Here is a 14646-nt window from a genome sequence, read left to right as displayed (position 1 = left end):
TTGACTTCATGATCCGCCCACCTCGGCCTCCTGAAGTGCTGGGATTACAGGCTTGAGCCACCACACCCGGGCTCACCTGTGTGCACTTCTGCTGGACTCAGTGATGCCCCATGTTGGCAGGCTGCCCAGTGCCCTTCTCAGAATCAGTCTCTCTGAATTGTGACATTTAAGGGGATTTCCCTCAGCCAATGGGGTTTTCCAACAGCCTCCCCACTCCCAACTCTGTTGCTGCTTCCAAAGTTTGCATCAGTCTGTCCAAATGGCACTTCTGTGAGGGCTTTCAGCCTGCCTCTGTCCCCTTTGAGTAGCCTCCGTTGGGTGAGTGTTCTGCAACCATAGTGCTTGCAAACGACTTTCACCTAAGTTGCCTACTCTGATCCTCACCAGAAGACATGGATTTTGTCCTCATTTAATAGATGAGGAAACCAAGGTGAAATGACTCCCTCAAGGTCATATGGTAAGTTAGTTACAGCTAAACCAATAACCATCTTAAAAGCAGTGCCTTTTCTACCACTGCAGTGGGCTGGTGCTGATTCTATTATAAGGTTCAGTTCTATTTAAATCTCTTCGATAATAGGACTAGAAATACCCACCCACCACCCTAGCACCACTCCAAAAGAAATAGGGGCTTATATTTAAAGACCTGTGTGGTCCAGACGGCTCCTGGAACTGGAAAGGTCTGCTTTAAACAGTCTTAGGGACTGGGATACCCTCTTCACTCCTGAGGCCAAATGTGTTCTTTTTAGTGATGGGCTTTCACTGCTTACGAATAGTTGCTGCTTCCTCAGGACTCTGCGTGGCCACTGCTTGCTGCTTTGGGTCATCAAGTTTCTCCATTCATACTCTCAAATGTGGGAATTTGATTTGGTCCTTTCATCTTCCTGGGCTGAGCCAAATGTGTCACCAAATGACCTATAGGCCTAATAGTTTGGGGTCAAGTGCCAACTTGCTAGGGCCTAAGTAGAAGTCATTGTAAGGAGCAACGTCAGGTTTTGCCAAGAGTAGGGCTGAGAACAGTGCTCTTTGGCATGAAGTGTGGGCATGGATAGCATTCTGAAGCTTGGCCTATCCGTTAAGCATCTCTTTCCTACAGCCTAAACTTCTAGACACCCGACCTCATGTAGATGAGCAGGAGTCCAATGATTCTAGAGAGTTGATGCAAGTAAACCTTGCTTTATGTCCAGAAAAAATAAACAGAGATACATCAAATATTTTACAGTTAATCATATTTTGATTGTGCCGGTTGTTCTGTTTTTAAAGATAGCCCTTTCCAAAAGATCCTCTCTTACATAGAGGAAGTAATCAGCCCTTTGGCTCCTTTTTTATTTTTGTTTGTATTATTATTGTTTTTTGGAGACAGTTTCACTCTTGTTGCCCAGGCTGGAGTGCAATGGCGCGATCTCGGTTCACTGCAACCTCTGACTCCTGGGTTCAAGCAATTCTCCTGCCTCAGCCTCCCGAGTAGCTGGGATTACAGGCGTGTGCCACCACGCCCGTCTAATTTTTTGTATTTTTAGTAGAGACAGGGTTTCTCCATGTTGGTCAGGCTGGTCCCAAACTCCTGACCTCAGGTGATCTGCCCACCTCGGCCTCCCGAAGTGCTGGGATTGCAGGAGTGAGCCACTGCGCCCGGCCCTTTGGCTCCTTTACACAGGGCTATCTGCAATTCAGAGATCACTTATGGTTCTCTTAGGAATATATTATTCAATTTCTTAAAATATCTTCCAATTATGCTTTGCTATGTCAACATGAACTCTCATTCACATTCCTAGAGCACATCTCAGCTCGCTGACGGTGGCTGAGGATGGTAGATAGCGACTAAATGGAATTCAGGATTTACACACATGTTCTGTCTCTGCCAAATGCACACATGGATGAGCATACCTGGAGGACTGGCGAGGTAACTCATTGAACACACAGTTACTTGCTATAAATTGCTGTGTACGTGTGGGCGATAGTGAGAGGATTCCCAATATTGATAGGGCTCTTCTCAATGCTGGAATTGAATCTGTTCCAAGGCCCCCATATGTCTTTCTAGGTATTAAATTCCTTGGCTGGAAGGAATCATGTGCAGCCATCTTTATATACTCTTCTCTGCCATGTATAATACAGTATGGAATATGCTTGGTACATGGTGACTCATGAGGATTGACTAACTGAATAAAAGTAGGAAAAAAACTTCCGATAGGCTTCCTGAAATAGACTTTAAATTTACAACACTGGCTAAGTCACACAGTTTCTAGAGGAATAGCTATTTTATTTGGTATAGGTTGTCTAAAGTAAACAGCTAAAATTAAAGTCAAAAACTAAAAGAGGCCAGGCTCAGTGGCTCACACCTGTAATCCCAGCACTTTGGGAGGCCGAGGCGGGTGGATTACGAGGTCAGAAGATCGAGACCACCCTGGCTAACACGGTGAAACCCATCTCTACTAAAAACACACACACACACACACACACAAAATTAGCCGGGTGTGGTGGCACGTGCCTATAGTCCCAGCTACTTGGGAAGCTGAGGCAAGAGAATCCCTTGAACTCGGGAGGTGGAGGTTGCAGTCAGCTGAGATGGTGCCATTGCACTCCAGCCTGGGCAATAGTGAGACTCCGTTTCAAAAAGAAAAAAAAAAATCCAAAAGAGGCTGGGTGCAGTGGCTCATGCCTGTAATCCTAGCACTTCAGGAGGTCAAGGCAGAAGGATTGCTTGAAGCCAGGAGATCAACATCAGCCTGGCCAACATAGTGAGACCCCATCTCTATGAATTTAAAAACAACAACAACCCCCCTCGACCCTCCCACCCTCCAAAAGAATCTAGATCAAGGTCTTGAATAGGCATTCCCCACTTAAAGCAAATTTATTTTTGTAAAATTCTGTAAACTTCTGTATGAAATCCAGAATTTCAGTTCTTCTGTAGTTTTCTGTTGACCACAAAAAAGTAAACATACATCACGCCTGTAATCCCATCACTTTGGGAGGCCGAGGCGGGTGGATCCCGAGGTCAGGAGATCAAGACCATCCTGGCTAACAAGGTGAAACCCCGTCTCTACTAAAAATACAAAAAATTAGCTAGGCGTGGTGGTGGGTGCCTGTAGTCCCAGCTGTTTGGGAGGCTGAGACAGGAGAATGGCGTGAACCCGGGAGGCGGAGCTTGCAGTGAGCTGAGATTGCGCCACTGCACTCCAGCCTGGGCGACAGTGAGAGTCTTGGGGGGGGGAAAAAAAAGTAAACACACAGCCAGGTGCAGTGGCTCACACCTGTAATCCTAGCACTTTGGGAGGCCGAGGCAGGCCTTGGACAGATCGCTTGAGGTCAGGAGTTTGAGACCAGCCTGGCTAACATGGCGAAACCTCGCCTCTACTAAAAATACAAAAATTAGCCAGGTGTGGTGATGCATGACCTGTGTAATCCCAACGACTTGGGAGGCTGACCTGTGAGAACTGCTTGAACCCAGGAGTAGAGGCTTCAGTGAGCCAAGATCGTGCCACTCACTCCAGGCTGGGGAACAAAGCAAGACTCTGTCTCAAAAAAAAAAGTAAACATACTTACTCAAATTTGAAAATGCAGATTTAAAATGCAAATAAATTGGGGTGGACTTAGAGGAGGCTGACCCGTGAGAATTGCTTGAACCTAGAAGTGGAGGCTTCAGGGCTTCAGTGAGCCCAGATCATGCCACTGCACTCCAGGCTGGGGAACAAAGCAAGACTGTCTCAAAAAAAAAAAAAAAAAAAAAAAGTAAACATACTTACTCAAATTTGGAAATGCAGATTTAAAATGCAAATAAATCGGGGTGGACTTAGACTTTGTGGAGGATTTAGTGTAAGACACCTGTGTGTCACAGTGCGCTCCCTTGAATCGCAGTTTGAGTCATAAGGTTTAGAGACCACCAAGTCCCCAAGTGGTTCATCCACTGCTTGAATAGCAGAAATGTATGTCTTGGTCTCCGGAGATGGGGGACACTTTAATAATGAGCATTAAATTTGATCAGCAGAGTTAAACTTGTCGTCTACAGAAACCAATTAACAGGTAAACTAGCATTTATCCAGCATTGAGAAGTCATTGCAGTGGCTAGAAAGAAGAAATATTTAAGCCAAACGAAACGCAAAAAGATAATATTTTATTTTCAGAGCAGCTGATGCAATATTGAATCAGGTTTTCACAAATAAATATGACAGTGTCTATTTGGTTACATCTCCATTTGATGAATGCCCGTCTATAGGAACTGTAATAACTTTCTGAGAAGGCTAATGATTAGAATGTGTTAAATAAAATTTCCCTGGTTCCCTTTCTGAAGAAGCATTGTGACAATTAAAAAAAAAAAACAAAAAAAAGCTTATCACTTGGAGGGGAAACAACCTAGAATGCCCCAGTTTCTTTCTTTCTTTTTTTTTTTTTTTAAGGAATGCACCTTTTTAGGACAAGTCTATAAAACATCTTTATTTATTTGTTACATATGATGTTTAAATATAACTTTGCTTTCAAGCTTCAAACTTTTTTTAAACCCCTGGTAAAATAAGACTTTTGGTTCACCTTAACAAAAACTGACCTAGGAAGAAACATTTTTAGCAAAATGTTATTATAAAATTCACTAGAAAATACTGTCCTCTTTTTGCCAAAATGTTACATAAAATCCTTATTAAAAATACACACATTACAAAAGAAAAATTATGAATATGCTATACATAGTGCTTTAATATGGACCAAGGGACTTGCATTCCAGGAAAATACAGTTAAGCACACTAGATATTATGATGTCAACTTATAATAGTGCAAACCTGAATAAATTACATCCTGATATGGAAGGCATGCAATTCATCTGCTGAGAATAGAACATAACGAAGCCAGAACAGGAAGCAATCACAACCACTATTTAAAAATGTTTTCCTTTTTATTACATTAATTTTTTTCAAAAATACTTTTCTTTACAATAGAACTCCTAGAAAATATTTACAACCTTCCTCTAATAAAATATAACAGCAGTTAAATATATTTGAAAATAAGATGGGTTTTTCCATAAAATATATCTGTTAACTTTTTATATACAAGCTTTCTCAAAGAGGTCTAAATTCACTAATGAAAAACCATCTGATAGTAAACAGTAACCGAGTTGAGACATTAACCATTAGGAAGAAAAGTTCTTTGGGGTGGGGTAAGGGGAGAAGCTAAAACACAACACACACATGCAGGCAGAATTATTTCAGAAAAAAAAAAAAAAAAGTGCAACATTGTCCTAGGAAGTCCATTCTTTAAGTTGATAGTCAAGAAATATTAATTCAGGAATTTGAACTGTCTCGTTATGGAGGAGTTCTTTGGTTGTTTCAAGTCAAAAATCCTTATGCTATACTGCATGGAAAATTAAAAGTAAGCTGTGCATTCTATTTTTGCCATGGCAACTGAGTTTATTTTTTAATGTTTAAAACTGGAACAGCTGGGCAAATCTCTAAACAGAGGCAATACATTTGCTTTATAAACACTTTTCTGGATGTTTGCTCCACAGACCCAATAGCAGCACCCTTCTAGGATCACCCTCAGACACTAAGTGGAGGGCAGTAGTCCCCGGGAGAGACGATCAGCCAAGGATATGACAGCTGTAATGGCTCGGCCACAAAGTTGATGCACACTGCCCAGGCAGTTCTTGACTCACGACTGCTTGGATAAAACAGGATAGCATAACCTTTCTGAAATGGCAGCAAATGAAACTTTTTTTTCCCCTCTAAACAAAAGATGTAGGAAAACGCCAAGACCTCTTCTTTGAAAATAGGATGGAAAAGAATTTTAGTTTTTCTTCTGTTCATGACTTTCCTGAAGTTCAGAGACCACTGCCTGTGTGGGGCTGCTGTGGCTCACAGCCGGTTCCCCGCCATGAGTGTGTGCTAAACGCTTTTGCAGAGTCAAAGACGTCAGGTCCTACTCTCATGCTTCTGCTGATATTCTCTCTCATGTCAAGCTATGAATGTGTCAGCAAAGTGGTCCAGCGTGATAGGCACATTTATGTGGAGCTGGGAACCAGCATACCTGGGGTGGGCGATGCCTGAAAACACCGGCCCAGGAAATCACGCTGCATTAACTCCGAAAGGGGAGTTGTGTGAAGCAGGATCCTCTCTGTACTGGGGCTGTGTCCCAGCCTGACTTTTGCCCTAACGGTGGGATGGGTCAGTCTGATTCAGTTCAGAAGCCTGGGGCTGAATGGCATTTTTGAAGGATTACAGGTTTATTACCTTCAAGTACAAACAGCAACCCTGCTGACAGGGACAGGAGGAAGCAGAGCAAAGTCATGAAGGTTGGAGAAGTCTAGAAGTACTTTGGTAAGTGACTTGTAATGAATACATTCATTGTTTGAATGCAAACATTATAGCTAAGGTGTATCCGAAGCCATACTGGTTGGCCTTCAATGCTATTTGTCTTGTATTTGCTATCATATGTGTTAGAAAACTATTTCTTATAGCTAACATCAAGGTAAACTTCAGTCCAGCGGATGTGAATTATAGCAAAATCCCAGTGAATGCGGTTTCACAGTACTTCCAAGTGGCATAAAGTAATTTCAGAACTCCACTAATCATTAACAGTGTTGCAAAAAAGAATAGGCTTTTCTGATTTGTTTTTTGGGCAATAGAACACTTTCTGGCATTCTAGGTACTTCAATATGTGTCCTTCAATCACCCTAAAGTGAAAGCAGTCCTGGCAACTTAATATTTGCCTCCAGATGGGTCTCCAGTCAGTTCATGCTGAAACACAGTTCTGCGACCCACAACTTGGAGCTGACCAGCCCCCAGGGAACACAGAAGAGGACAGGACGCACCTGCTGTAGAAAACCAGGTCCTCAGTAAACACTGCTGGGAATGAAAGCCTAAAATTATACAGTACTCCATTCCTGCAAATGGCCCAAAGGATGACAGGCAACACAGGGGAAACCTATTTTCACATTTGGTCATCTCCTCACATGTCGCGTGTGCTGGAGGAGAGCTGTGTAACAGCAGGGCTTGCTTTGCCCCTGGAGAGCTGCCCCTAGCATAGTATCTCCAGGCGAAGATGCCATGCTTACTGCAAACTACGGAATGAGGTCAGAACAGAATCAAAGTAACGCTTGATGGGAAAAGTTGGCCCCAAGACCCCAGTACTAAGAGGGTCGCCTGCCTCTCACACACACACACTCACAGCAAGCTTTGGGATAAAAGGCAACCGGGATGGTTGACATCTGAATGCAATGAAACATGAAGGTCAGCTTCAGTCCCTACCAGGAATGATTTCATGAGAAGGTAGCCCAGATGAAACACCTCTTAAAGATAGTTGTGCCAATTATTTATTCCCCAACCCCCCACAAAAACAATTTTTTTTTTTAAATAAAAGGAAAAGAAATGGGATTTTTTTTTCTAAACCTGAATAAAATGACCACTTTTAAAACAGGTAGTTTAAAAGGGTTACAAAACAAGCAGGCAGTCCAGGTTTCCTGATTAATGAAGACGGAGGCCGTGAGTTTTCACTGTCTTTAAGTGACACACAGGGCTTTATAGTTCTGCGTCACCCTGAAGCAAGACTGAATCTTGATCATCCAAGAGAAGATCGGTGTCCACGACTTCAGCCTCTTCCATGACACCTCCCAACTGCTGGACGACGTCGTCGTCGAGGATGTCCACGTCCTTGATGGGTTTTATCAGACTCAGCTGGTCCAGGGGCAGCAGCCCTGGTGCCCCCACGGGCCCCGTAGTCCTCTCGATCGTGGCTGCCATCTCAGCTGCAAAAGCCGCCTTCTGAGCCTTTTGCCTCTGCTGTTCCTCCTGCTGCCTGTGAGTTTTCATGTGCGCATTTCGGCTTTTGATCTTGAAGAAGACTCTAAAAATAAAGAAAGAGAGGTGTGTAGAATTTAGAAGGAGATCTGAGTTCTTGGAAATCCGGGTGTCCTAGGGGGAATAGGGGTGCGTGGTCTGACAGAGTCCCTGGCTGCTCAGCTTCTAGGACCTCCTTCCCCTGTGACCTGTCACCTCCCTTCCTTCCTCTCCAAGCATTACAAGGAAAGGGATGGGGCAGAACACACTGACTGTGCCTCAGGCTTCCTTCCTGTGACAATGGAGGAATTCTCAAAGGCCTCCTGTCCACCTGGAGTCTGGAGCACAGGCCCTTTCTCCGCCTTCAGCCTCCTCCTTCTCCTCATCACTGACCATGCCCTCTCCACTGGAGAAGCTTCTAAATAATGCTAACAAGCCCTGATAGTCCCCATCATGAAACAACCCACCATCTGCCTCTGGCCTCTGTCCCTGTTCCTCCACAGTAGAAAGTTGTTGGTGTTTTGTTTTTTTTTTTTTAATAGACACAGGGTGTCTCTCTGTTGCCCAGGCTGGAGTGCAGTGGTGTGATCACAGCTCACTATAACCTTGAACTCCTGGGCTCAAGTGAGGTGGGACTCCAAGGCTCCCACCTCAGCCTCTTGATTAGCTAGGACTACAGGCACACACCACCACGCCTGGTTAATTTTTAAATATTTTGTAGAGAGGGAGTCTTGCTATGTTGCCCACACTGGCCTCGAACTCCTGGCCTCAAGTGATCCTCCTACCTTGGCCTCCCAAAGTGTTGTGATTACACGTGTGAACCACTGCGCCCAACCCACGGTCAAAATTCTCGACAGATCTGCCCACATGCATTTGGTGGATCTCTTTTTTCTCTCCTCCTTCCTCTCCAAGTGGACTGTTGTCCCCTCCTTGTCAACCCAATTGCTCTTCTCGATGTCATCGGTAACTCTGTGTGGCCAAATTCAGTGGCCCCTGTCTTTACTGTACTTGACTTCTGAGCTGCATCTACTACTCCCTTTCACTTAAGGCCCCTGCTTTGTGGCCAAGATATTACCATAATGGCTATATATCCTACAACACAGGACACCCCCTCTTCCCCAAGCAAGGAATTAGCAGACTCGAAATGCCAATAGTGCTGAGGTTGAGAAACCCTGGGATAAAAGGATACATTGCTGGGGTTAATTCTTCAGATGAGAGGTCTGCAAACTATGGTCAGTGGGCCAAATCCTGACTGTTTTTGGGAATCAGTTTTATTGGTACATAGCCATGTCTATGTAATGTTGATGGCCGCTTCTGTGTTGCAGTGGCAAAGCTGAGCAGTTATGATAAAGACAGTAAACGGCCCACAAAGCCTCAAATATTAACTATCTGGACCTTTTTCAGAAGAAGTGTGTCCAGGAGTGAGACTGTTTATGGACAGGGCGTGGCATAATACTCTTTAGTCACTCCTGAGCTCATGAAGGAAAAAAAAAAAAAATCACAAAACACCTGGTTTCTAAGGCCTGAGTCCAACAGGGCTGATAAATCACAATTCTACCTGGACACACTGAAAATGGTTCCATGTAACAAACATAATTTCAGCAGCTCTAAGAGGTATTTTGTGAACATTTGCCTAATGTTATTCTGAGTTAGGAAAAGCCACATAAACCATTTGTATTTTCCAGAAAGTCATAACTGGATTTCTGGTGGAAAAAAGTTCCCCAGCAACCTAAGACTCCAAAAAACCATTTAATAGATGCCACTGAGACATGGCCGGGAAACACGAAATACTGACTTTTGTTAGTTAAATCATCCTCTGTCTCCACCTGGTGGAATGTAGCGTTGTAGCCTGTTTGAGCCTAATGAGTGGGAGGTGCTGGCTCCTCTCGGGAAAACTGGTAAGACCCTGATACCCTGATGCTGCCACTCCAGGACAAATAAGTAAGAGATCACTGAGAGTCAGCTGAGGGTGGTTCCATCATTATTTCTATTAAAAAAGCCTTAAGATCAATCCAGGGGCCCATTTCTCCCATGGTGCACCAGTATGTGGTGGGTGGTGATGTGAAAATGACATCATGGCCAGCTTGGAAGGACGGCAGGGTGTGGAGGAGACCCACACCGAATCCCACCTCTCCCATCCCTGTGCTTCACAGGAGGAAGGGATCTGCTAGTTCCAGTTCACTTTGGTGGGTGCTGCCAAGCTGGGCTTAATCAGAGGCAGCATGGCATAGAGCCAGGAGCACAAGGCCAGGCCTGCCCGCCTGATTTGAATCCCCACTAGGCTGCTCGCTGTGAACTGCAACGGGGGCTTCACCTTTCTGTGCCTCAGTTTCTGCCTGTAAAAAAAGAAGCTCCTAAAAGTACCCGCCTCACAGGGCTAAAGATTAATCAGTACATGTGCTATGGGTTGAATGTGTCCCCCAAACAGCACACGTTGAAAACTGAATCCCTAATGCAGCTGTGTTGGAAGGTGTGGCCTAATGGGAGGCGTTTCAGTGATGAGGGCCTCACCCTCATGAGTGGATTCATGCCGATTATTATAGGGTATGAGGCTGCAAGTTCAACCTTTTGCTCTCTCTCCCCTCTCTTTGCCCTTCCACAATGGGATGACTTAGCAAGAAGGCCCTTGCTGGATGCAGGCCCCTTGACCTTCAACTTCCCAGCCTCCAGAACTATAAGAAATAAATTTCTTTTCTTTATAAATTATCCAGTCAGTGATATTCTGTTGTAGCAACACAAAACAGACTAAAACATGTAAAAAATCCTTTAAAACAGTGCCAGGCACATAGTGAGTACCTGATAAACAGCAGTTACTATTAAGTTGCCTGCTCTACTCTATGAGGTCCCACCTGGCCTTGCTTATGTAACTGTGGATGTTTTCCTGGTAGAGTTTCAGAAACCACCTGGGCAGCATCTCTCCCAGGTAATACTCCTCTTCATGCTTGAGGCACTAGGAATTATGGGAAGAGGAACTCAGCAAGGCTCCTAAAGGATGTAATTCGTAACAATGTAGTACCCTTCCAGTCAGGTGGACTTATTGAGAAGTACACTGGAATTCTCTACTGGAGGCTGTGGGAGGGAATCACCCATCTTACCACCAATGGCATTTTCTACCTAAAGCAAAAAACAAAGTAAACCAAAAGGACAGAGCAGTGGTCAGGAGCCCAGGTCTGCATTCGGACAAAACTGGGTTCAAATCTCAGTTCTGCTCTTTACTGGCAGTGTGACTTAGGGCAAGTCATTTTACCTAATTTTTAAACTCTTATTTGTAAAACAAGTATAAAAAAACAGTATCTGTATCACATGGAGTTTCTATGTGAGGATTAAATGAGCTCATACACATAAAGCATGTACCAAAATAAGTGCTCAGTAAATGTTAGCTATTATAATTACTATCTCATGTTACTTTAGTTGTTGTTGTTGTTGTTTTTTTAATTATACCTAAAAGGGGAGGATAACAAATATGTTTTATTTCATGTGTCAACTCTGATTAATTGATTGTGCAGCTTGAAGCATGACAATGAAAAGTATTTGAGGCTTTGTCTTAAAGTGATAGCAAAGAGTGTGGTGATTGATTAGTGATGTCTGCCCTATGCACAGAAGTAAGCGAAGGTGGTAGGAATACCCTGTATGAGCCATCTGTGTTATAGAGAGTTCCTGATTAGGTGTTCTAGAGCCATTCTCAAATCATTCAGTGGGGATGCAAACAGAGTAATGCTAGTGAACATAGATTGGGTGTGAAGGGAAGGAGTGGGAACCAGAGTCCCGCCTGCCATTCCTGGGAAAGAGGGAAGTTTTGTAACTTAGAGGTTCACTCTCTGAAGATATCCATCCTTACAAGGCTCTAAGATAACAGAATGGCCATATTCTGAGTCTGCGACAAGGCCTACATACCCATCCCAAAGATGGTATGAAGAAGAATTTTGAATTCTAAGTTCTTTTTTCTGATTGAAGAAACCTTAGGCCATCCTGGCCCAGTCCCCATACAGCAACTATCCTCATGAACTCAGATCCAGTCCCTGGTCCCCTGCACCTACTTGCCACACTCCTTGCAGGGGAAGATGGTGGTGGGGTCTGTCTCGCCGCTGGTGGTGCTGTGAGAGGGTGAGCTCTTCACCGAACAGTACCCACTCTGGGTGCCACCAGGCTTCTGCTTCCCAGAGGGGACGGCACCTCGGGCCTTGGTCACCTGGTTGGTGCCCCCGTGGATGCGGGCATGGCCATTCAGTGCCTGTCGGGAGCTGAACACCTGGGGAAGAAAGGGAGTGACATGACATCTACAGTCCTGAAAAGGAAATTAGGGTTATTAGTTACTCAGTGGTAAACATGGAATACTTGAAACTGTCTTAATGACAGGGCACAAGGGTTTTATATAAGCACACTTTGGGCATATGCTACAAAAGGTAAAGATCAAATACCACAACCACAAATGCTGTGCCAATCAAAACCTCATCACTGCTACAATCAGAAGAGAAGAAGCGATGTGGCACAGGATGAACAACAAAGCTACTGTCTAGAAGTCAAGACGTCAGGGGTTTGGACCCAGCTCTACTGTAACTAAAGCTGCTGGGCGATTTCCCTTCTTTATACTTTATTTTTTTCCATCTGAAAAATGAGGGGGCTGGACCAGCTTTCAAATTTTTTTAAAGCCGGTAATTACCTCCTTCTCTCCCTCCCATTTTTCTTCCTTCCTTCCTCTTTCCCTCCCTCCTTTTTTTTTTTTTTTTTTTTTTTTTTAAGAAATCAGGTCTTACTCAAAAAACTGAGGCTCAAGTTAAAAGCAGAGGTGCTCTGGCTAGAATGGAGACAGCGCCCCAGACTTGGGCCTGTTTGCTCAGCTCTATCTACCCCCAGGAAGCCCTAGTACCCTAAAGAACCCAGTTTGAAAGACAATGATTAGGTTTTCTGACATATTCTACGTTATATATAGTCTTAATCAGTAGCCCATTGTTGAATCAATATTTAAGACCCCCAAATTTTAATACAGAATGATAAAAACAGGAAGGATCTGGGCAGAATTTTAAGATACTGCCATAAAGCTGGGTTTCTTAACATCAGCACTACTATCATTTTGAGTTGGATAATTATTTGGTGTGATGGGTGGGGGGCTCTGTTGTACAGGATGTTTAGCAACATCTTTGGTCAGACATTGCTTGCCAAATGTTCTTGGGGAATAAATCATGCCCAGTTCAGAACCACCACTATAAAGGGATGTAAATCCATATCCCTGAATCCCAAGAGTCCTGGCTCCCAGCCTGTTAAACTCATCAGCTAAGGGGAGTACCTACTGGGCTGTCTAGCTGTAGTAGTTGCTGTGTTAAGTTTATGAGCTCTGTGTTTTGTTTGTTTGCTTTTTTGTTTTTGTTTTCAGATGGAGTCTCACTCTGTCTCCAGGCTGGAGTGCAGTGGCATGATCTCAGTTCACCGCAACCTACGCCTCCTGGGTTCAAGCGATTCTCCTGCCTCAGCCTCCTGAGTAGTTGGGACTACAGGCGCGCGCCACCACGCCCAGCTAATTTTTGTATTTTTAGTAGAGACGGGGTTTCACCATATTCGCCAGGATGGTCTTGATCTTTTGACCTTGTGATCTGCCCACCTTGGCCTCCCAAAGTGCTGGGATTACAGGCGTGAGCCACTGCGCCCGGTCAAGCTCTGTTTATTTTCTTACGTAGGAAAAAACCTATTGCTGACTTGGCAACCAAAGCCTCCATCGTTAGGCAAGGAATAAAATAAAACCAGCATGCTTTTTCCACTGTGATTTTTAAAAGTCATTAAAAAATATCTTCTTTTTTATGTAAAGAAAAATTGGAACAGAAAAATACCTACCTTGCTGAGCATTTGATTGGAAAAAGTAAAAGATAACTTCCCATTTGGTACACAACTTACTGTACATAGAGCTATGATTTGAGGAGGCATCTGATTTCTGAACAAATTCACCAAGAAATACCATCACTTAAAGTCATTATCGTAATCATGCTGCACCGAACACTCTATACAAAACGGCCAGGTCATTAAACATCAAAGATGGAAAACAAGTCAGCAGTTTCTTCTGTTCTCTCTAAAGTGAATGCAAAATGTATATATCTTTGTTTTTTTTAAAAACAATTTCATTTTTTTTTAAATGCAAATCAAATGAATTTCTGCTTTAGGATCTAAATATCTTAAAGACTGTTGCTTTCTCCATCTGAGCGACAGGCTTAATAAGCAGCATTCAGTGCACTCTGGAGAACAGCGCCGTCCTATGTCATGTACGAGCAAAGAAAAGCATACTGACTTGAGGAAAACGGGCTTCCTGTGGAAGGGGCAACATTATTTTGAGGGGTAATCCCTCTAGAACTTGCCTATACAGGTGTGCCTGGCCTTAAGAAATCTGATTTGGAAAAAGCTCACCAATTCAGACTAGTGGGGGACCAGTGGGAGATTGAGAAATAACCTTTAAAAATATCCGTTAAAATACACATGGAGCCTTAGACGAGGCCAGCACAGATACCATAAGGTCTTTCTTTAGTGCTAAGAATGACCAAATGGTGAACTTGTTTTATTTTAGCTAAATTATGCTTCCAATATTCTTGAAAAGTACTGGCCTCAGTACTTAACACACATTCCCTTTCAGCCTGTTTTTATGATTAATTTACTTTTAGTAAATCCTTTTTCTCCACTATAGAGTACAAACATAAACTTTAGTTAAATCTTTGTAACAATATTCTCCATTTTAAATTAGTGACATTTCAATTAGTAACACTTTATGAAATGTGAAATGCAAAACCTTCTAACAGGTAAAAATTGCAGGAGGTGGGTCAAGTAATTATGTCATAAAAGGATGATCTTTGTCAGCAGGCTCTCCAAGTACATTTAAATGCATGTTGACAGGGCACAAGCTTGTGTGACACAC

The 14646-nt window shown here is 43.5% G+C and overlaps 1 protein-coding gene across 12 annotated transcripts in view; it reads right to left on the bottom strand.

Moving 5' to 3' along the window:
- Nucleotides 1-4088: 4088 nt before the first annotated feature.
- Nucleotides 4089-14646, bottom strand: part of LOC105489605 (transcriptional regulating factor 1) — a 230004-nt gene continuing 219446 nt past the window's right edge. For 6 of the 12 annotated variants that reach the window (XM_011754526.2, XM_011754527.3, XM_011754524.3 and 3 more), the window contains 2 exons: nt 11792-12039; nt 5784-7821 (listed from right to left, as the gene is read on the bottom strand). In XM_011754526.2, coding sequence (XP_011752828.2) covers nt 7497-7821; nt 11792-12039 — 573 coding nt within the window. In that variant the 3' untranslated portion in view covers nt 5784-7496. Of the gene's footprint in view, nt 7822-11791; nt 12040-14646 lie in introns of all 12 variants that reach the window. The other 6 variants (XM_071097043.1, XM_011754531.2, XM_011754533.2 and 3 more) reach the window with 3 other exon arrangements.

Source organism: Macaca nemestrina, chromosome 5 (genome assembly GCF_043159975.1).
Source record: "Macaca nemestrina isolate mMacNem1 chromosome 5, mMacNem.hap1, whole genome shotgun sequence".
Lineage (NCBI taxonomy): Eukaryota > Metazoa > Chordata > Mammalia > Primates > Cercopithecidae > Macaca > Macaca nemestrina.
This window is presented reverse-complemented; position numbering and strand designations above follow the sequence as displayed.